This window comes from Ovis aries, chromosome 23 (genome assembly GCF_016772045.2).
Source record: "Ovis aries strain OAR_USU_Benz2616 breed Rambouillet chromosome 23, ARS-UI_Ramb_v3.0, whole genome shotgun sequence".
In the NCBI taxonomy this organism is placed as follows: Eukaryota; Metazoa; Chordata; class Mammalia; order Artiodactyla; family Bovidae; genus Ovis; species Ovis aries.
Genome location: NC_056076.1, coordinates 25,230,200 through 25,252,774, shown reverse-complemented (window position 1 = coordinate 25,252,774; position 22,575 = coordinate 25,230,200). Strand labels below are relative to the sequence as shown.

The window sequence follows — 22,575 nt, the reverse complement described above, 5'->3', positions numbered from 1 at the left end:
AGTATTATACTGGGTGTGGGATTGGGATAAATAACTTTTATCATATTGAAAAGTATCTTCCTTCTATACTCACTTTGGTTTAAGAGTTTTTATCATGAATGGATGCTAAATTTTATTAAATGCTTTTTGTGCATCTATTGAGTCATCACATGGTTTCTGTCTTTTGTTATGGGGTATACAACACTGATTAATTTGCATACATCGAACCATCCTTGTGACCCCAGGATGAATCCAACTTGGTTGTGGCATTATGATCTTTTTTGTTTTGCTTGGCCGTGCTAGGGCTTCATTGCAGTACAGGGGGGTTTCCTGAGCTGTGCTGCAAGGGCTTGTGATGTATAATCTTTTCTTGTGTTGTTGGATTTGGGGTTTGCTAATATTTTGTTGAGAATTTTTGCATATTATATTCATCAAAGATAATGGCATGTAATTTTCTTTTCTGGTACTGTCTTTGTCTGGCTTTGGTATCAGGGTGATGGTGGCTTCATAGAATGTCTTTAGGAGTGTGCTTTCCACTTCAGTTTTCTGGGAGAGTTTGAGAAGGATCAGCATACGTTCTTCTCTGTATGTTTGGTAGAAGTCACATGTGAAATCATATGGTCCTAGACTTTTGTTTATAGGGAGATTTCAAATTACAGATGTCATTTCACTTCTAGTGACTGGTCTGTTCCAATTATGTATTTCTTTTTGATTCAGTGTTGGTGGGCTGCATGTTTCTAGAAACTTGTCCATTTCCTCTAGGTTGTTGAATTTATTGGCATATAATTTTTCACAGTATTCTCTTATGGTTTCTTAGAATTTGTTTGGTATTGGTTATTTCTCCTTTTTCATTTCTTATTTTGTATATTTGGGTCCTTGCTCTTTTCTTCTTGGCGAGCCTGGCCAGAGGTTTGTCAAGTTTGTTTATTTTTCAATGAAGCAGCTCTTTGTTTTGTTGATCTTTTTTCTATTTATAAAAAAATCTTTTATTTCCTCTCTGATCTTTATTATTTCCTTGCTTCCTTCTGCTCACTTTAGGTTTTTTTGCTCCTTTTCTAATTCTTCTAGATGGTAGATTAGGTTGTTTGAAAATTTTCTTATGTTTTAAGAAAGGCACGTACCACTGTGAATTTTATTCTAAGAACTGCTTTTGCTGTATCCCATAGATTTTGTTTGGTTTTGCTTTTATTGTCATTTATCTCATGGAATTTTTTTTAATTTCCTGTTTGATTTTGTTGTTGACTCATTGGTTTTTAGTAGCATGTTGATTACATGCTCCATGTAATCAATTTTCTTATTTTTCTGTAGTCGATTTCTAGTTTCATCTGGTATGGTCTGAGAAAAGGCTTAGATATTATGATCAGAAATAATTTCTATACTCTTTAAGTTTATTGAGGCTTGTTTTGTGGCCTAGGATGTGGTCAATCCTAGGAAATGTTCCCTGTATACTATACTAAAAAAGAATGTGTATTGTTTTTTTGGAAATAACGTCCTGAAAATATCAATTAAGTCTAACTGTTGTATCCTTTAGGATCTATGCTGCCTTACTAATTTTCTGTCTAGAAGATCTATCTATTGATTGAGTGGGTGTTAAAGTCTCCTGTTATTGTATTCCCATCAATTCTCAATTTATGTCTTTCGGTATTTGTCTATGTATTTGGATGCTTCTACATTGGGTGCAAATAGTTTGATAAGTGTAATATACTCTTCTTGTATTGATTGCTTTATCATTATATAGTGTCCTTCTTTAACTTTCTTTATGGACTTTGTTTTAAAATCTATTTGGCCTGATATGAATAGTGTGATCCCCATTTTCATTTCCATTTGTATAAGATATCTTGTTCCACCCCCTCATTTTCAATATATGTGTGTTTTTTGCCTTAGAGTGGGTCTCTTGTAAGGAACATATTGTAGGCTCTTGTTTCATATTTTTTATTCCAGTCTATCACTGCCTTGTTGCCGTCCACAGCCATCTTTTTGTTGGGCTGTGATGGGTCTCGGTTGCTGCACACAGGCTTTCTCTAGTTGTGGCGTGTGGGCTACTCACTGCGGTGGTTTCTCTTGTTGCAGAGCACCGGCCCTAGGCACGTGGGTTTCAGTAGCTGCAGTGCATGGGCTCAGTAGTCGTGGCTCATGGACTCAGATGCTCTGTGGCGTGTGCGATCCTCCTAGACCAGGCATCAAACCAATGTCCCTTGCATTGAAAGGTGGATTCCCACCCACTGGACCACCAGAGAAGCCCTCCCTTGTCTTCTAATTGAAGCATTTAATCCAGTGACATTTAAAGCAATTATTGATAGATATGTATTTATTACCATGTAAAACCTTATTTTCCAGTTGATTTTTGTATTTTTGTTTTTCTTTTTGTAGTTTATGATTTCCTTTTACATTATGCTTGTGTTCTCTTCTTTTTGGTTTTGGTAAATCTACTGAATGTTCTCATTTGTTGTTACCTTGTTTTTCAAGTAGTTTAACCCCTTCCTACATCTACTTGCTTTAGACTGGAAGTCATATACTCAAACACATTCTAAAAATATTTACATTTTATTTCTCTCCTCATGCCCGCATTTTATGATTTTGATGTCCTCTTTAACATACTCATGTATATCCTTTTGCTATTCATTGTGGCTGTCACTGCTTTCACAAAACTTTCTGATCTTTAAAAGAATCTGTCTACTGGCTCATTTAAGTGATTTACTTTTCTAATTGTGATTTTCTCTTTCCTATATATTCTTGCTTCTTTTCTACTTAGAGAAGACCATTCATTATATCTTTTAGGATAGATTTAATATTGCTATATTCTTTTAGTTTTCATTCCTCTGAGAAATTCTTTGTCTTCTATTCTAAATGATAATTTTACAAGGTAGAGTATCCTAGGTTGCAGATTTCCCCCATGTTGCTATTTCCTCTGGCCTGCAAATGTTTCTGTAGAGAAATCAGCTCATAAACTAATGGAGGTTCCCTTGTAATTAACTCTTTGTTTTTCTGTTACTGCCTATTTAGAAACCTCTTTTTAACTTTTGCCATTTCTATTATATCTTGGTGTAGATCTGTTTGGGTTCATTTTATTTGGGACTCTTTATGCCTCCTATGAGAAATGCTGGGCTGGATGAAGCACAAGCTGGAATCAAGATTGCTGGGAGAAATATCAATAACCTCAGATATGCAGATGACACCACCCTTATGGCAGAAAGTGAAAGGAACTAAAAAGCCTCTTGATGAGGGTGAAAGAGGAGAGTGAAAAAGTTGGCTTAAAGCTCAACATTCAGAAAACGAAGATCACGGCATCTGGTCCCATCACTTCATGGGAAATAGATGGGGAAACAGTGTCAGACATTATTTTTTGGGCTCCAAATCACTGTAGATGGTGATTGCAGCCATGAAATTAAAAGACGCTTACTCCTTGGAAGGAAAGTTCTGACCAACCTAGATAGCATATTCAAAAGGAGAGACATTACTTGGCCAACAAAGGTCTGTCTAGTCAAGGCTATGGTTTGTCCAGTGGTCATGTATGGATGTGAGAGTTGGACTGTGAAGAAAGCTGAGTGCCGAAGAATTGATGCTTTTGAACTGTGGAGTTGGAGAAGACTCTTGAGAGTCCCTTGGACTGCAAGGAGATCCAACCGGTCCATTCTGAAGGAGATTAGCCCTGGGATTTCTTTGGAAGGAATAATGCTAAAGCTGAAACTCCAATACTTTGGCCACCTTATGTGAAGAGTTGACTCATTGGAAAAGACTCTGATGCTGGGAGGGATTGGGGGCAGGAGGAGAAGGGGACTACCGAGGATAAGATGGCTGGATGGCATCACTGACTTGATGGACGTAAGTCTGAGTGAACTCCAGGAGTTGGTGATGGACAGGGAGGCCTGGCGTGCTGCAATTCATGGGGTCGCAAAGAGTCAGACACGACTGAGCGACTGAACTGATGCCTCCTATACCTGAATATCTGTTCCTTCTTTAGGTTTGAGAAGTTTTCAGCCTTAATTTCTCTGAATAAAATTTCAATCCCCCTTTCTCTTTTTTCTCCTTTTGGGATCCCTATTATATGTAGATTGGCACACTTTATATTTTCCCATAGGTTTCTTACTTTGCTTTCATTTTTAATTTTTCATTTGGCTTCTTCTGAGTGGGTGATTTCTATTATTCTATCTATCTTCCACAGTATTTATTCATTCTTCATTATGCAATCTGCTATTCACTGCCTTTAGCTAAATGAGTTTTCTACTTTTTCTTGGCTCCTCTTTATAGCTTCTAGTTCCTTTTTACCGTAATCTGAATTCCAATTGATAAATCTTCTTAATTTCTTCAGTATTTTCACTATCTCCTTTTAACTTGGTGTCTATTAGACTGATGAGTTTGTTTCACTTTGGTTCTTTCAGGGGGATTCTACTGATCTTTTAATTGGGAGTGTTTCCTCTGTTTCTTCATTTTTATTTATATTTCTCTTACTCTGTGAATTTAGGAGAAATAATTATCTACCACGGGCCTGGAGGGCTATTTTTATGTGGGAACATCCTCATGTAATCTGTGTAGGGTTAATATTTTTGGTGCAGGGGCTGTTTTTAGTATGCATGCCTGTTTCCTCTTTGCTCAGTATTTGTTGGCTGTAGAGTAGAATTGATTCTTACAGCTCAACTCTTAAAAATCACTTCTTTCAGCTTTTAAACAATATATTTTAGGGTTTCCCCCTTAATTTAGGTAGTTGTGTGAGGGCCCTCATTCTGTAGGGCGGCCACATCCTGCTGTGACATCTGGTAACACCATGACCCAGCCCTACCCATGCCTAATGAAATCAGCCAAGGCAACTTCTCAGCTTTAATATTTCTACAGAGGTTTTACTAGGAATTTGAGTTTCTTGATGTGCATTTGGAGCCTTGGAACCACATGTGGCATTTTTATAGATACTCTCTAGTTCTACAAAGTCCCCAGATCCCCCATGAAAGGATTACATATTATTGGGGTCCATAGGTTTCTGAGCATTTCTGTAGTTCTTGGTTTATGACAATTACAATTTTGGCTCCACAGCTAGAAAACTGTAACATATAGCTTATCAAGTAGAATTTTAAAACTCAGATGAAAAGGTTTTGTTACTTTTATACCCAGTTAAGTTCCTGGGATATCTTAAAAAACTAGGAAAATGAAACTCACAGGCACTTTGGGAAGGCAGGGATGACTGTACCCTGTCTAGGTGCCAGGACTCTCTGCTGCCCTGGCTGTGGAGGTAGACGTCCTTGTCCCCATCAGTTTCCATGACTCTCTGGGGGGCCTTTATACCTTAGGTAAGGAAGGACAGGGGAAAATAACCTCCAAAAACTTATTTTCTATCTGACCCTAAAAAAAGAATTCATCTCCTATCGAGGTATTGCTACTATTTACTGAATACTTACCACGTGCCAGGGAATACTGCCAAGTACTTTGCACAATACAATAATGCAATGAAGATGTCATTATTAAGTCTTGCAGGGCCTTACTCAGGAAGTGAAACATTGTGCCCAAGGTATGAAACACTAAGGGGCAGGGGGAGGATGAAAAGCTATGTGTGCTCTTAGATGTGATGCATTGTGCCTCTAACATCTACCACACAGCGTGGCAGATCACTCTGCTTCTGGTGAAATCCCACTGAGAGGGGAAATGAAGACTCAGGGCCCTTGGTGTCTCCTTCCACCTTCTCATCCAGGTGCTCAGCCTGTTTGAAGCAGATTCAGGTGCTCCAAATCACCTCTGTGTAGCCAGTCAGTCTTTTCAAGCACCTACTGAACTCAGTCCAGTGTGGAATCTGGATTAAATTCATCCTTTCTGTCTTATTTTCCTCAAGCATCAGTAACAGTGTGCTCCATTGGAGGAACTTTATTTACAATGAACTTAAATCTTGTAACAGTGGATGAATGCTACCAACCCATCTTATGACTCAATCCTCACATCCTGCCTCTCGTATGTCAAGGGGGCCATCCCAATGGTTAACGAATTCTCCATCCATACTGCAGTAAAACTTGTTTTAAACAAGCGGTTTATAACCTAGAGCTCCTTTTAGGATTTTCCTTTCATGAATCTTAGGAATCACTGTAATGTTAACATCCAACCAAAAGTGAATGCACTTTTTCGTTTTCTCCTACTGCTAAAGACAGGAAGAGGATGTTAATTAACCCCTGGGCTCTCGGGTCCTCAGGTTTGATATGATTGCACAGGTAGCTATACACAAGTTGTAATCCTGTAGTTTTGATACTGATTTTTGATTCATCACATAAACCAGAATAGTCTGAGAGTCAAACATTCTATTTCTAGAATTTCAAGCAGTGTCAAGCTTTCTCATCATTGCTCTCCAAAATGGCATCTTCCAAAGAGGTTTAAAAAAAGATACACTTATAGAGTGTATCTGGGTAAATATTTTAGACATTATCAGCCAACAGTCAGAAAATTAAAATAATGGAATGAGGGCCACAATGTTATGAAATAAGAGGATATGTTTAGAACATAGGAACCAATTAAGGATAACCCACTTAAGTGGAACTGACAGGTCATTCTGATTTGAGGGCACTTGGCACAATTTTAAAAAATGAAAATGTCACCCCTCAGTGAGCTGGGCAGGCCCCTAGCTTGGGCTTGTCTGTAGCAATTTGAAAGGACAGAAGTGGCCGCATCTCTTCTGTGCCTGGAACCAGAAGCTCCAGGATGTTCCAGTTAGGAACATCGGTTCCAGTTGGCTCCTCGGATGTTCCAGTTAGGGAAGGGAAAAGACTCTTATTCTTGGGAAAGATAAGCCACAGGATTTTGTGCTTAAAGAAGAAAACCTTTGTATTCAACAATCATTATAAAGATTACAAGGGTCTCTAACCCACAGGCCATGGACCACTTAAAGAGAAAAACCTCTGTATTTGACGATCATTACAAAGATACAGGCTAGAGCAGGAATCTGGCTGTACAGCAGGGGAGCGGTAGGTGAAACAGAAACCAGCCCTGGTCTGTGGGAAAATTGTTCTCCATGAAATCCAGTCCCTGGTATCAAAAAGGTTGGGAACTGCTGGACTAGAGCATAATTCTAAGTAGCCACATCAAGTACAAAGTATATTAACGGGGCTAAACTGATTCCCCGCACCCCCGCACCCCCCACCCCCGCCACACACACACACTGAGGATTTTCTCTTTGGCCCCACAGCCTAGTTTTCCATTGCAGAATATGGGCAGGAAAACGGTCAAGCATTAACTTGGATGATGATGGAACTGCAGCTCACTGTTGGAAACACAGCAAGTGTTACTGTTGAAGGAGAAAATCTTTTTCAGAATTTTTTACAGAAACAGACCGTCAAAATGTGGAGAGATAGCACAGATATTTGCTATAACTCAGGGGGCTTCCCTGGGGGCTCAGCTGGTAAAAAGTCTATCATCAATGCAAGAGACTTGGGTTGGGAAAATCCCCTGGAGAAGGAAATGGCAACACACTCCAGTATTTTTTCCTGGAGAATTCCATGGACAGAGAAGCCTGGTGGGCTACAGTCCATGGGGTTGCCAGAGTTGGACATAGCTAAACAACAAAGGACCCTGGCAACATACTCCGGTATTTTTGCCTGGAGGATTCCATGGATGGAGAAGCCTGGTGGGCTATATAGTCCATGGGGTCGCAAGAGTTGGAAATAGTGACTAAACAACAAAGGACCCTGAAGCAGGTGGTGAAGAACCAAAGAAAAGGCACAGGCTCACACACCCTGCAGTGAGCCATTGTCCCTGTAGATCCTAATAAGACCAGGCCATGGACTGCTGCCAAGAAGAATTCATTCACCAATTACCAGCTTTGTTTCTTTTTATAAGAAAGATATGCCTTCTTTGACTCTGTTCTGTTACTCCAGTATCTTCTGTTCCTGAAAACCTGATGGGATTTGTCACTTTCCCAGATAACGCCTTACTTGAAAATGGCCTCACAGGAAAGCTTACTACCATCTTTAATTATTGGAAGGATAGCTGTGAGACACATGGCCCATCTCTCTCCCTGGACCCACCCCACTGTCACTATCCAAAGGAGTTTTATTTAATTCTGTGGGAGCACTTGAATTTATGCCCCGTTAAAGATCTCTTTTGAAAACGACAAGCTGAAGCCACATCTAACAGTCATGACATTCTCTGGATCCCACGCATGTCCTGAAACTGGAAAACTTGTTTCATGGCCACAGAACCAATAAAATATATGACTTCATTCGAAATGCCTGATTCTTAAAAAAGGAAAACAAAGTAATTTCAGGTGTTTATAAAAAGTCTTTATGATTGGAGCATTCTATAAACACTGAATATGTTCTAAGAAGGTTCTCTTGTGCCATAAGAAATTACAGCTTAGACTGGAGTACCACATGTTTCATTCTGCTGTGAGATCTGCTTTCAGTTTCAAATTTAACTCTGAACAGTTTTCTTTTAGCACCAAGGTCAAGATAGGGCCTCTTAATATTTATGCTCTTACTCATCTTCCATTAGCCACAGTGAAAACAAGCAGCGCCAGTTTCCTACCTCAAGATTTGGTTACATAAATAACTGGATGTGACCATATTGGATGAGTCAACCAGTCAGTCAACAAACAGGACTCCCCATTATGTGCCAGGTGGGAGCAGAGTTCTACAGGAAAAGTTCATGTGGTCACGGTCCTGTTGAAGAGAAGGACTCTAAGCTTCAAGCAACATCAAATATATAGCTGGGCTGAGCCAGTCCTGTAACTGCCTAAAGTACTTGCTAAGAGCACTTCACCTCTTACTTACCTCCCCTTACCTCTGATCTGTTTTTTTGAGGAACACCATCTGACATGAGTAAAAGAACCAAGGACTCTGACTCCACCAAGAAGTCCCCCAAATATTCCACACCCACTTCTGGGTACAGGGATCTCTGGGCTTGTGCCTTAGTACATGCGTGCTAGTCATGTCCGACTCTTTGAGACCCTATCGGCTGTAGCCTGCCAGGGTCCTCTGTCCATGGAATTTTCCAGGCAAGAATACTGGAATGGGTTGCCATTTTCTCCTCCAGGGGATCTTCTCGACCCAGGGATCGAACTCGAGTCTACTGTGTCTTCTGCATTGGCAGGCAGATTGATTATTGCTGAGTGACCCTGGAAGATTGTAAAGAGGAGGGGAACGTGCAGCCCTGCAATTTCTGGGGAGTTTTAATGTTCTGAGCAAATAGCTGGAGGTGGGTCTTCTCTTGGGAAAGCTTTGCAGCGGTGAGGGCTCTGCCTGGACAGCTCTGGCACAAAGTGCTACCTGGTGTCCAGGGCCGTCTGTGACCTGGCCCGGCCCTGCGGCTGCCATTGCCCTTCACCGCCCCCTCTTCAGCCCTACTTCACCTGCTCAGCAGAACTGCGTTTTTCTCATCTGCCCCTGCCTCTGCTCAGGTCATTCTGTCTGTAACACCCTTCCTTCTCATCTCTCTGCTCTTCTCATTCACATATACACCCTCAGCTCATCTGAAATGCCATGATCTCCATGAAGGCTTCTCCTGCCCAACCAGAAACTGTTCTTCTCTGAACTCTCCTCCCACATTTTAACCTCCATAGTTGTCCTCTCTTTTCACCTGTTACCTTCCCTACAAAAGGGAAAGCTGCTGCTGCTGCTGCTAAGTCGCTTCAGTAGTGTCCGACTCTGTGTGACCCCATAGATGGCAACCCATCAGGCTCCCCGTCCTTGGGATTCTCCAGGCAAGAACACTGGAGTGGGCTGCCATTTCCTTCTCCAATGCATAAAAGTGAAAAGTGAAAGGGAAGTTGTTCAGTCGTGCCCGACTCTTAGTGACCCCATGGACTGCAGCCTACCAGGCTCCTTCGTCCATGGGATTTTCCAGGCAAAAGTACGAGAGTGGGCTGCCACTGCCTTCTCCAAAAGGGAAAGCTACTGGAGTCCAAAATCATTATTTCTGGGGTTACTGATGGTGATTCTTCTAGCATGTGTAGTATGTGGCCCAATAACTCCATGGTTTGAAGCAAAGCTTTGCACAGCCCAGTGCTTCCAGAGAGGTGCCCTGAGGCCACCTGGTGGGAACAGAGTGGACAGGCCTATGGGGAGAACCCCAGCCCTCCAATCTGTCCTTCAGTCATATGGGTTTTGACTGTAATTCTATTTATTGTGATTCATATAAGTTTTCCTTTATAAAAGAAAGATTTTGCTAGAGATAGAAAAAAAGGAAACCACTGCCATAGATACTATCAAATTAATGAACAGAATTATATCTGATGCCTTGAGCACTTTTTCCCTTCAGATATAATGAAATTCATGATAAAAAAAAGTGAGGCAAGGTTCAGAGTGCCTGTCAATCAAAAACATGGTCAAAACAGAGGCTCTTTCTCCTCTCCTATATATCTTTTTCCATTACAATTTGACAGATGCCTTCTCAAGTTCTGAGTGAGCTGTGTTTGAGGTGGTGAACAAAACCACGTTGGGCCTGGTCCTGCTCTGAGTTCAATGAGTGTGGGTGAGGACACTCAAGACGCTCTGATTTCAATGCGTGTGCGTGAGCACACCCATGATGCTCTGATGTCAGTGCGTGTGCACATCCATGATGCTCTGATCTCAATGCATGTATGTGAGCACACCCAGATGCTTGCATCTCAATGCATGTGTGTGAGCACACCCATGACACTCTGATCTCAATGTGTATGCGTGAGCACACCCATGATGCTCGGATCTCAGTGTGTGTGTGTGAGCACATCCATGACACTCTGATCTCAATGTAACTTTGAAGAGAGAGTTACAAATGATGCTGACAGACGACTCTTGATCCTTCTCCCCCACCAAATAAATCTATTCCTTCAGTCTAAGTGGTGCTAATATCCACTCTGCTGCTCAGGCTACACATCTCAGAGTGTCTTCTGATTTCTCTCCTTCACTACTCACGCCCAATTTATCAGTAATACTGCCAGTTGCATCTCTGAAATGTTCCCAAGCAGCTCATTTCTCCCTGCCATCTGCTGCTACCGACGGCTGGAGCTCAGGGCGTCATCATTCCATACCTGTTACCAAGTTCATATCTTTTCTCTGCTCAGCCTTCTGCCCTCTTCTCCCTATTATCTGTACTCCAGGCAGCATGTTTAAACCTCTCCTAATAAAATTCTCTTGAGTTTCCTGGGAAGATTCCCCTGGAAGAGGAAGGGGCAACCCACTCCAGTAATTTTGCCTGGGAAATCCCATGTACAGAGGAGCCTGGTGGGCTATACAGTCCATGGGGTCGCAAAGAATCAGACATGACTGAGCAACACACACATACACACATTTCTCATCAAACATAAAGTAAAATTCTAACTCCCAACTGGTAAAAAAAAAAAAAAAAATCTACCAAGTATTTCTATTTCACTCCAAATTCAACAAATTGCTCATTCTGATCACCTTGCATTGGGGAGTTTTCCTTTCTTTAAGAAAGAAAGTAAATTAGCAGAGGACTGAGCAGAGAGACAGAACTGGCCCATCACCCCCAAAACAGAAAGGACTTACAGCTTCGGATTTGGGAGGCACTGGAGGCGGAGGTAGGGCGATCTCTGCAGATTTCACTGCTGCACCCAGCGCTCCGGGCACAGGAAGGGGAGAGGTTGCACACTTGGACCGGACAGAACCTCGAAACTGGTCGCATCTGCTCTTCTCGCTCAGGGAGCGAGTGAGAGGCTGATGGCTGGGCTTGCCGTCCTCCAGCCACAGCTCTTCATAAGGAAGTTCTGACTTCCCTGCCATGCCGGCAGATTCTTCACCAGCTTCTGGGAAAAGGTAGTCGCTCCCGCTGTCCCCCGAGTCCTGATAGGGTAGGATGTCGTGAGGAAAGGGGGCCCACTCTCCCCCCAGGTCCCTGCAGCCGTGGAGGTTCACCTCGCTGTTGCCATGGAGATTGTTGCCATACACACAGACAGAGAGCCGGTGGAAGGACTGGGTGAGCTCATCGCGAGCATAGCTAAGGGAATTGGGCACGTGGTTGTGGCCGGCGCACCGGCCCTTCTTGGGGCTCTTACAGTCCTCGTTCCAGTCGGTTTTCACGTCGCGGACTGCCCGTGAATACTCATCGATGTCGAACTGTTCTTGGCAGATACCCAGCCAGTGATGGACCAGGGTTTCGGGCCATCCCTCTCCCTTGACCAGGTGTTCCGGGAGGCTAAACTTGGGCACGGTCAAGTGCAAAGGGAAGTGCATGGGGAGGATCTTGTTGTTCCGCAGCACACAACAGACCACCACTGTCTTGGTCTGGATGTTCACAAACTTGTAGCGGTGCCCCTCGCGGATGAAGTGGAGGTCGTACGGGTTTCTGGGTGGTGGGCTGGGCACAGTCACGTTCACAGGGAGCCTGGTTTTCTCCACGATGTTGCGGATGGTGTGCTCGCCCTCCTGCATTTGAAGCTCCAGGGGGCTTCGGGTGCTAAACCTACCCTTGCACTGGAACGGGAGGCTGATGCTCTCGTTGGTCCGGTGATTCATGCAAATGAGGCAGGGCATTTTGCCTTTTCCCAGCTTGCTGATGGAATTGAGTTTCCCAATCTTTTTGAAGATGGTGTTGAGTCGTGACTTCTCCTTGAAAGTCTTTGCATAAAGGATTTCTGCCTGGCCCATTAGAGTGAGTTCATCCCCTGTACACAGGGTGATGTTGTAAACTTCGGTGTCTTCGTGGCATTCACCCGAAGCAACCTACAATAGGATAAATAAAATTTCAGGGTTTTCCTTAGCTTATTCACATGGAGAAGTAGAAAACTTGATATTAAGACACGGATGTGCAGGCACAAAGGAAAATGCTGTTTTTAATACTAAATTTAGACACTCCATTTCTCTATTGTGGTTAACAATAACAGGATGATGTTAGTTTTTAGACTTCTAAAAACTTTTTAAAAACTTTTTTTCCTGAAGAACAAGGTACTTTGTATTCCTTAGTAAAATTTTGAGAAATACAGAAGAAAAACATAAAAAGAAAATAACAGCCACGAGCCTGATGACTATGGTTAATGGTCTGATAAACATCTTTCTAGTTTCTTTTCCTATGTATTCTACCATGTAGATAATTATTTTGAGACCTTAATTTTATTACTGTATCTTTTTAAATTATACAAATACTTCCATGAATTCCATGAATACTAATAGGTAGAAAATAGGTAGAAAAAGTAGAAAATACCTTTTAAAGTATTAAAATTCTACTACTTTTTTACCTTTAAAGTTTTGCTAATTTTATTAAATTTTCTAAAGTTGGGACAAAGGATCTGAGAAATGTCTCATTTCTCCTATTTTTTTATTATACAAACTACTCACATTCACTGGAAGAATTATTAGAAAATACAGATATAAAAATGAGCAAATTCTATAACCTGACCAGTCACTAAAGATAACTTGTTAACAATTTTATAAAAACAGAAAGAAAAGATGGCAGAGTAGAAGGATGTGAGTACAACTTCTTACGAAACACCAAAGTCACACCTAACTGCCGAACAACCACAGGCTAAAAAATCCCCCAAACACTGGTTCATATATACACTGGAATACTACTTAGCCATTAAAAGGAATGAAATAATGCCATTTATAGCAACATAGATAGACTTGGAAGTTATCATTCTAAGTGAATTAAGCAAAGACAAATTATCATATGATATTGCTTATATGTGGAATCTAAAAAAAAGCTGACACAAATGAACTTATTTATAACACAGAAACAGACTTAAAGAAAGAACTTATGGTGACCAGCAGGGAAGGGCTGGGGGTGAGGGGTCGGTCAGTCGGGAGGTTCAGACTGACATGTGTTCACTGCTGTGTTGAACATGGGTAACCAACAAGGACCTACTATACAGCACAGAGAACTCAGCTCAATGTTCTGCAATAACCTAAGTGGGAAAAGAACTTAAAAAAGAAATAGCATGTATATGTACAACTTAATCACTTTGCTGTACACCTAAAAGTAACACAAAATTGTTAATCAACTCTATTTTAATATAAAAGTTAAAAATTCTTGAGTGATGTTTTAAGCAAAACTAATATTACTATGCTTATTGCACCACTCAAACTCAAAAATTTAAATTCCTTTTCTACACAAAGAAACAAGTATATTAGTCTATCTCAGGGATATATATTAATACATATACAATTTTACTGCTCTGCTTCTCACTGTAATTTGTGCATATACTCCATTAATATTAATACTGACCTAACATATTCCATTATATATGGTTATGCCTTAATTTATTTGACCAATTCCCTACTGTTAGGCAGATGGGATTTCCCAATTTTTAACAATTATAAATAGTACTGCAAACATTTTACACTTTATTTCCTTAGGATAAAGTCTCAGAAACAGAATGCATGAACAAAGCTGTGTATATATATTTGAAAGATCTAATATGTGTTGCCCACTGTATTGAGTTGGCCAAAAAGTTTGTTCAGGTTTTTCTGTAAGATGTAATGAAAAACCCAAATGAACTTTTTGGCCAGCCCAGTACTTCAGGTGTATTGTGTGTGTGTGTGCGCTAAATGAGGAGTGTTACACATATTCATATTTCTACTTTATGAGGTTGTTTCCCCATACGCATGCTGACTGATGCTTACCAGTATTAAAGGTAATGCATGCAACCTGCATTTTTTTATGCTTGTAAAGATTTTTTGATATTTATCAGGCTATTTAGAGCTTTTCTTTTGTGAACTGTCTTCTTGTGTCCCTGACCCATTTTTTCTATTGTGACGGTTGTCTTTTCTTTTTAAGGTTTATATATCTATTCATGGTTGCACTGGGTCTTGGCTGCTGTGCCCGGGCTGTCTCTAGTTGCAGTGAGCAGGGGCTACTCTTCGTTGTGGTGCTTGGGCTCCTCGTTTTGGTGGCTTCTCTTGTTGCTGGAGCATGGGCTCCAGTAATTGAGACATTTGGGCTTAGCAGTTGTGGTGGACCAGGCTTAGCTGTTCCAAGGCACATGTCTCTTCCCGGACCAGGGATGAACCTGTGTCCCCTACTTTGGCAGACGGACTCTTAACCCCTGGACCACCATGGAAGCCCTGTGACGGTCATCTTACTGACAGCTTTTTATGCAAGGTGAATGTCTTTTATGCTGTATATTTCCTAATATGTTGCCTGAATTTCAATTCTATGGCTTAAGTGTTAGTTTTTTGTTTTTTTTTTTTAATGTAGCAAACATTTTAAAAGATTTCCTTTGAGAGATCATTCTTGGTGTTATGCTCCTTCTTGTTGAGTAGATGCAGATCAGCGGTTCCCATTGAGCTGTGCTTTTGTCGCCTCCCCCACCTCCCTGGGTGTCCTGACATTCCAGATTGCTGTGACTGTGACGGTGCTGTTTACATCTAGTGGGCAGAGACGAAGAATGGTGCTAAAAATGCTTACAAGGCACAGGACAGTCCCCACAGCAAAGATTCATCCAGTCCAATTTTCACGATTGCTGAGGTTGAGAAATGCTGATATCATTAACCAATATTTTCTTCTGCTATTTTGATGGTTTCATTTATTAAATATTTATCTTATTTACATAAAATTTCTTTGGATTATTTAAGATAGGGCTTTAACTTTTTAAATAGCTAACTTAGTGTCCAGTACATTTTCAAATAACCATCCCTTTCATCTCAAATTTGAAGTGCCACATTTATCATATATTAAATTTATAAAACACATACATCCAAATGCATACAGATATTTTTTCCTAATGACTTTTCTGCCTATTTTCACATCATAACAATGTTGTTTTAATTTCTATATCCTTATCATACATTTTGAGATCTGATAAACAATAGCCCTCACTTGTGGTTATTCCAAAAACTCAAAGTTTTTGGATAGAAAGGGAAAAGAGAATCAAACTCAAAAGTCAAGTAACAGACTGAGAGAAAATATTTCCAGTGTATATCACAGAAAAGGAACTAATATCCCTAATACATAAGCAGCTCTTTAAAAAAATGACCCCAAACCCTCCAGAAAAACAGACATGTCATGAAAAATCAGCCCGCTAAAAAGATGCATACATCTATGAAAAGCTGTTCAGCTTCTCTCACAACCAGAGAAATGTCAACTACAATTACACTGAGATACCATTTCTTACCTAGAATACTGATAAATATTCAGAAGCTTGACACTGCACTCAGTTGGTAGAGCTATGGGGAAATAGGCACTCTAGTTCATAGCCGGTGGGAATGCAACATAGTACAAGCCCAGGGGCAGGGACTTCAGCAATATTTAACCAAACTATTCATGCATTTATCCTTCCATTCAGCAATGCTACTTTTAGGAATTTACCTCAAAGATATTTCTCCAACAGTATGAAAGTACACATGTTCAAGGTTATTCATTATAGCATTATTTGTATTTGTAAAGTATTGGAATCGATTTAAATGCCCAAACATCAACAACTGATTGAATAAACTATGGTACACACACGAACTGATATTATGTGAGAAAGAAAGAGGACTGTTAGTTAAATGCATTGGTATGGAATGACTTCCGGAATAGACTAAGTTTAATGTATAAGGTATACCACCATCTTGTTTAAGAAAGAAGGAAAAGTTAGTATACATATATTTCTGCCTTTTCTTATAAAGCAACATAAGAAAAATAAACCAGAAAACAATGAAACTGGTTACTTCCAGGAGAGAGGGGGGTGAGGAACCTGGGGGAAGGGACATGAGGGCAAGTGACACCTCGGGGAGGAAACCATGCTAGAGAGTTTCGACTGTTAGAAAGTGGGCTAATGGTCTACACAGTAAAAATAAAAATAATAAAATTAACAAGAAATTAAACAAAAACTGAATGCAAATGGAAACAGATGGACTCAACTGCATTTCAAATGAATAAACTAGTAGTACTGGAGACAGAGAAATAATCAAAGTGACTGTGAACACTGACTATATAGTTCAGTTCAGTTGCTCAGTCGTGTCCGACTCTTCACGACCCCATGAATTGCAGCATGCCAGGCCTCCCTGTCGATGGAGGGAGTTCACTTAGACTTGCGTCCATCGAGTCAGTGATGCCATCCAGCCATCTCATCCTCTGTTGTCCCCTTCTCCTCCTGCCCCCAATCCCTCCCAGCACCAGGGTCTTTTCTAATGAGTCAGTTCTCCGCATGAGGTGGCCAAAGTATTGGAGTTTCAGCTTTAGCATCAGTCCTTCCAAAGAAATCCCAGGGCTGATCTCCTTTAGAATGGACTGGTTGGATCTCCTTGCAGTCCAAGGGACTCTCAAGAGTCTTCTCCAACACCACAGTTCAAAAGCATCAATTCTTCGGTGCTCAGCTTTCTTCACAGTCCAACTCTCACAACCATACATGACTACTGGGAAAACCATAGCCTTGACTAGACAGACCTTTGTTGGCAAAGTAATGTCTCTGCTTTTCAATACGCTATCTAGGTTGGTCACAACTTTCCTTCTAAGGATTAAGTGTCTTTTAATTTCATGGCTGCAATCACTATCTGCAGTGATTTTGGAGCCCCCCAAAATAAAGTCAGCCACTGTTTCCCCATCTATTTCCCATGAAGTGATGGGACCAGATGCCATGATCTTCATTTTCTGAATGTTGAGCTTTAAGCCAACTTTTTCACTCTCCTCTTTCACTTTCATCAAGAAGCTTTTAGTTCCTCTTCACTTTCTGCCATAAGAGTGGTGTCATCTGCATATCTGAGGTTATTGATATTTCTCCTGGCAATCTTTTTTTTAATTATTTAAAAATAAAAATTTATTTATTTTAATTGGAGGTTAATTACTTTACAATATTGTATTGGTTTTGTCATACATCAACATGAATCCGCCACAGGTATACACGTGTTCCCCATCTTGAATCCCCCTCCCCGTACCATCCCTCTGGGTCGTCTCAGTGCACCAGCCCCTAGCATCCAGTATCATGCATCGTCCCAGCAATCTTGATTCCAGCCTGTGCTTCTTCCAGCCCAGTGTTTCTCATGATGTACTGTGCATAGAAGTTAAATAAGCAGGGTGATAATATCCAGCCTTGATGTACTCCTTTTCCTATCTGGAACCAGTCTGTTCCATGTCCAGTTCTAACTGTTGCTTCCTGACCTGCATAGAGATTTCTCAAGAGGCAGGTCAGGTGGTCTGGTATTCCCATCTCTTTCAGAATTTTCCACAGTTTATTGTGATCCACACAGTCAAAGGCTTTGGCACAGTCAATAAAGCAGAAATAGATGTTTTTCTGGAACTCTCTTGCTTTTTCTATGATCCAGTGGATGTTGGCAATTTGATCTCTGGTTCCTCTGCCTTTTCTAAAACCATCTTGAACATCTGGAAGTTCATGGTTCACGTATTGCTGAAGCCTGGCTTGGAGAATTTTGAGCATTACTTTACTAGCATGTGAGAAGAGTGCAACTGTGCGGCAGTTTGAGCATTCTTTGGCATTGCCTTTCTATGGGATTGGAATGAAAACTGACCTTTTCCAGTCCTGTGGCCACTGCTGAGCTTTCCAAATTTGCTGGCATATTGAGTGCAGCACTTTCACAGCATCATCTTCTAGGATTTGAAATAGCTCAACTGAGATTCCATCACCTCCACTAGCTTTGTTTGTAGTGATGCTTTCTAAGGCCCACCTGACTTCGCATTCCAGGATGTCTGGCTCTAGGTGAGTGATCACACCATCATGATTATCTGGGTCATGAAGATCTTTTTTGTACAGTTCTTCTCTGTATTCTTGCCACCTCTTATTAATATCTTCTGCTTCTGTAAGGTCCATACCATTTCTGTCCTTTATCGAGCCCATCTTTGCATGAAATGTTCCCTTGGTATCTCTAATTTTCTTGAAGAGATCTCTAGTCTTTCCTATTCTGTTGTTTTCCTTTATTTCTTTGCACTGATCGCTGAGGAAGGCTTTCTTATCTCTCCTTGCTATTCTTTGGAACTCTGCATTCAGATGCTTATATCTTTCCTTTTCTCCTTTGCTTTTCGCTTCTCTTCTTTTCACAGCTATTTGTAAGGCCTCCTCAGACGGCCTTTTTGCCTTTTTGCATTTCTTTTTCTTGGGGATGATCTTGATCCCTGTCTCCTATACAATGTCACGAACCTCCGTCCATAGTTCATCAGGCACTCTATCAGATCTAGTCCCTTAAATCTATTTCTCGCTTCCACTGTATAATCATAAGGGATTTGATTTAGGTCATACCTGAATGGTCTAGTGGTTTTCCCTACTTTCTTCAGTTGCAGTCTGAATTTGGCAATAAGGAGTTCATGATCTGAGCCAGAGTCAGCTCCTGGTCTTGTTTTTTCTGACTGTATAGAGCTTCTCCATCTTTGGCTGCAGAGAACATAATCTATTTGATTTCGGTGTTGACCATCTGGTGTCCATGTGTAGAGTCTTCTTGTTGGAAGAGGGTGTTGGGAAAACAAAAGACCGACCAAGATTGTGTTCTTTTTAGTAGATTTATTTTGCATAGAGCTATAGGGACAGCGAATCTGAAACAACTTTACATGTGTTGTAGGATTCAACAAATGAGTAAATGTGTCCATAGTTTGGGAGTTTTCACTGTGGCAGGGGAGACAGAAGTATGGAATTGAGAAAAGCAAGAAAGAATTTCATGGAGTTGGACTGGAATTGAAGGCATTAGTATGAACTCGTAATTTTAAGAACACACACACACAAACACACATTAGTCAGCTTTGTCCTTTCAAACAGATAATAAGCAAAGACTCCCACTATCACCATTCCTCATTAAAAGGAACCAGGGCTCCTGGAATAAGTGACTGATTCCAAGGCTAGTGTAAAAAAGATAAAAGATGAGCTGGGAATGTTCTGTTGTGCTGGGAAGTAAAGAAATGCTCTTAAGATGATGCGATCCTGTCAGAAGGATACAGGCCTGAATTAGCCCCCATTGGTCCATATTGTTAACAAAAAGATGAATGAATGAAAAAAATGAGTGGGGGAAAACCTGACAAATGTAGAGAAGTAGTGGGACTGGAAAAATTATAATTTTGTACTTATTTCAGTGAAGATTATATGCTAGAATCATTAATAGTTACTGAATTTATGGAAGTTTGATTAAAGAAATGGTAATGGGCAAGATCTTAAAATGTCTTCGTCCAGAAGCTTATTAATTGCCAGAGGAGGAAAAGTAATTGTAGAGGGTAGAAACAAGTGATAAAATCTAAACTCACCCAAAAGAAGTGTATTTCCATCACATACCTGTGGGTGTGATTCCCTGAGAGAGTCAGAACCTCACTCACGTAACATTCCAACTACAAGGGCATTCATTAATGGAATCTAATCATGAGCAAATATCAGACAAACCCCAAATGAGCAATATTCTGTAAAATATCTAGTGTGTATTCTTAAAAAACATCCATGTGACGAAAAACAAAGAGAAGCTGAAGAACGGTTCCAGATTAAAGTGAAAGAACGAAATGAAAAGTAAATATAACACATGATTCTGGAGTGAATTCTGTACTGAAAGAAAGAATGCTATGAAGTCCTATATTGGGACACTTGGCAAAGTCAGAATATAGACTGTAAATAAGAGTACTGTTATCAATGCACTGTGCTTACATAAAAAAATACCCTTATTCTTCAGAAATATACACTGACTACTAAGGGGCAAAGGGCATAACGTATACAATTCATTCTTGAATGGTTCAGAAGAGTGTCAGTTATACATATATATGTATATATGTGGGCATACAGAATGATAAAACAAGTGTGCAAAATGCTAAGAGCTGGTGAATCGAAAGTGGTTAGGGAGCTCTTATATTACTCCTGCAACAATTCTTTAAGACAGAAGTTATTTCAAAATAAAAAATTCAAAGAAAATATGACAGTAGGAAATTTTAGACATTTTTTTAGATATTAATCTATTTCTCCAGATGAACTTTATTTTTGGCTGCGCTGAGTTTTCACTGTGCGCGGGCTTTTCCCCCCTAGTATCGGCGAGCAGGGGCTAAACTCTAGTTCTGGTGCACAGGCTTCTCATTGCTGTGGCTTCTCTTGCTGCAGAGCATGGCCTCTAGGGCACAGGGCTCTAGAGCACAGGCTCGGTAGTTGTGGCACTTGGGCTCAGCTGTTCTGCAGCAGGTAGGGTCCTCCAGGACCAAAGACTGAATCTGTCCCCTGCATTAGAGCCACCAGGGGAGCCTCCCACCCGCCACGAACCTTAGTATCATCCTGTCCATGGTTTGCATTGGTAATCTTATTGGAAGCACATCTACATGGTGCTTTTTTGATAAGAAGTAACATCATGATAGTCATATTTCCAAAGTCACATGAAAACTCTCATCATGTACTCAGATCTTTTATTTCCCTCATTGGTATTTAAGTCTGCCTTTGTTATCAGTCCCTGAATATTACTGTTCATTTGTGTTGTTAAATATGCTTTGTGGATATTCTGTGTCCAGTAATCTTATTGTAATAGTTTTCCCAGTTCATTTTCTTGGGATTCCTAGGTGATTGGGTTTTATGCAAACAAATTTTTTGTTTCATTTTTAAAGTTTTCATCCTTTCTCCTCATAATAGAGTGGTGGTGGTAAGAGTGTCATTTCAGATTTTAATGTGAATATCACTTGTGTTTTAACATCAACTATGAAAAAATCTGTCAGTTTGAAATGGATATTTAAAAAAATCATTATTACTGATTTGTCTTTCCAATTCTAGCTTTCTAAAAGTTTCTACAATGAAATTAAATTTTATTTTTTACCAAATGCTGTTTCTGTATCCAATAAGATAGTCACATGTTTATTTTAAATTTTGATGTATGGATTTTATATTATAACAGTATATTTCCAGATATTAAAACAACCCTGTGCTGTGCTTAGTCGTTTAGTTGTGTCCGACTCTTTGCGACCCCATGGACTGTAGCCCGCCAGGTTCCTCTGTCCATGGGGATTCTCCAGACAAGAATACTAGAGTGGGTTGCCACGCCCTCCTCCAGGGGATCTTCCCAACCCAGGGATCGAACCCAGGTCTCCATTGCAGGTGGATTCTTTACCAGCTGAGCCACCAGGGAAACCCCAAAGCAACCCTATGTGCCTGAAATAATCTCTGCGTGATCATGGTGCACTTAAAAGCACACTGCATGATTCTCCTAAACAGCATGTGGTCTATGTGTGAGGTACTGGGTCGGCCAAAAACTTTTTTGGGATTTCCATTGCATCTATGGAACACCAACGAACTTTTTGGCCGACCCAATATCGGTCACAGGTGAGATTAGCCTATGGTTCTATTTTATCTTTATCATGTTTAGTATCAGGCTTACATTAAGCCTGAGATGGATTTTTTTCTTGTATGTTACCAAAGCATCTTGGGTAAAGTGACTGACATTATTCATATTGCTTAATGGGTAGTAATCATTATGTTCTTGGAGAACTAAGTAGTAAGAATCCTTGTAAATAATTTCTTACCGATTCCAGGTCATCTTTACATAATTTTAACCTTGGGCAAAAGCAGTTTGTCAATTAACAGCAGTGCTATAAAAAACCAGACAGTTCTGTTGCCTCTGGCCGGGAATTATTCTGGAGGAGGCATGTATCAGCACATAAATGGCAGAATAATATTGCTTTTAACAGGAGTTCAGGCTCCAAAGGTTTAAGATCAATTTTAGGGGACTCAGATAAGTTTTATAATTATTTTTTGACAAGACCTCAACTTAACTGTGTTTATTTTTGGTCTCAGCATTCACATGGACTTCTCTATACTGGAGTTAGTTT

General features: G+C 40.5%; 1 protein-coding gene across 4 annotated transcripts in view; it reads right to left on the bottom strand.

Annotated features, from left to right (window-relative positions):
* Positions 1-22,575, bottom strand: part of GAREM1 (GRB2 associated regulator of MAPK1 subtype 1) — a 236,686-nt gene that overhangs the window by 18,021 nt on the left and 196,090 nt on the right. For all 4 annotated transcript variants that reach the window (XM_015103608.3, XM_027960788.2, XM_060405377.1 and 1 more), the window contains one exon: positions 11,430-12,602. In XM_015103608.3, the coding sequence (XP_014959094.3) occupies positions 11,430-12,602 (1,173 nt within the window). The remainder of the gene's footprint in view (positions 1-11,429; positions 12,603-22,575) is intronic.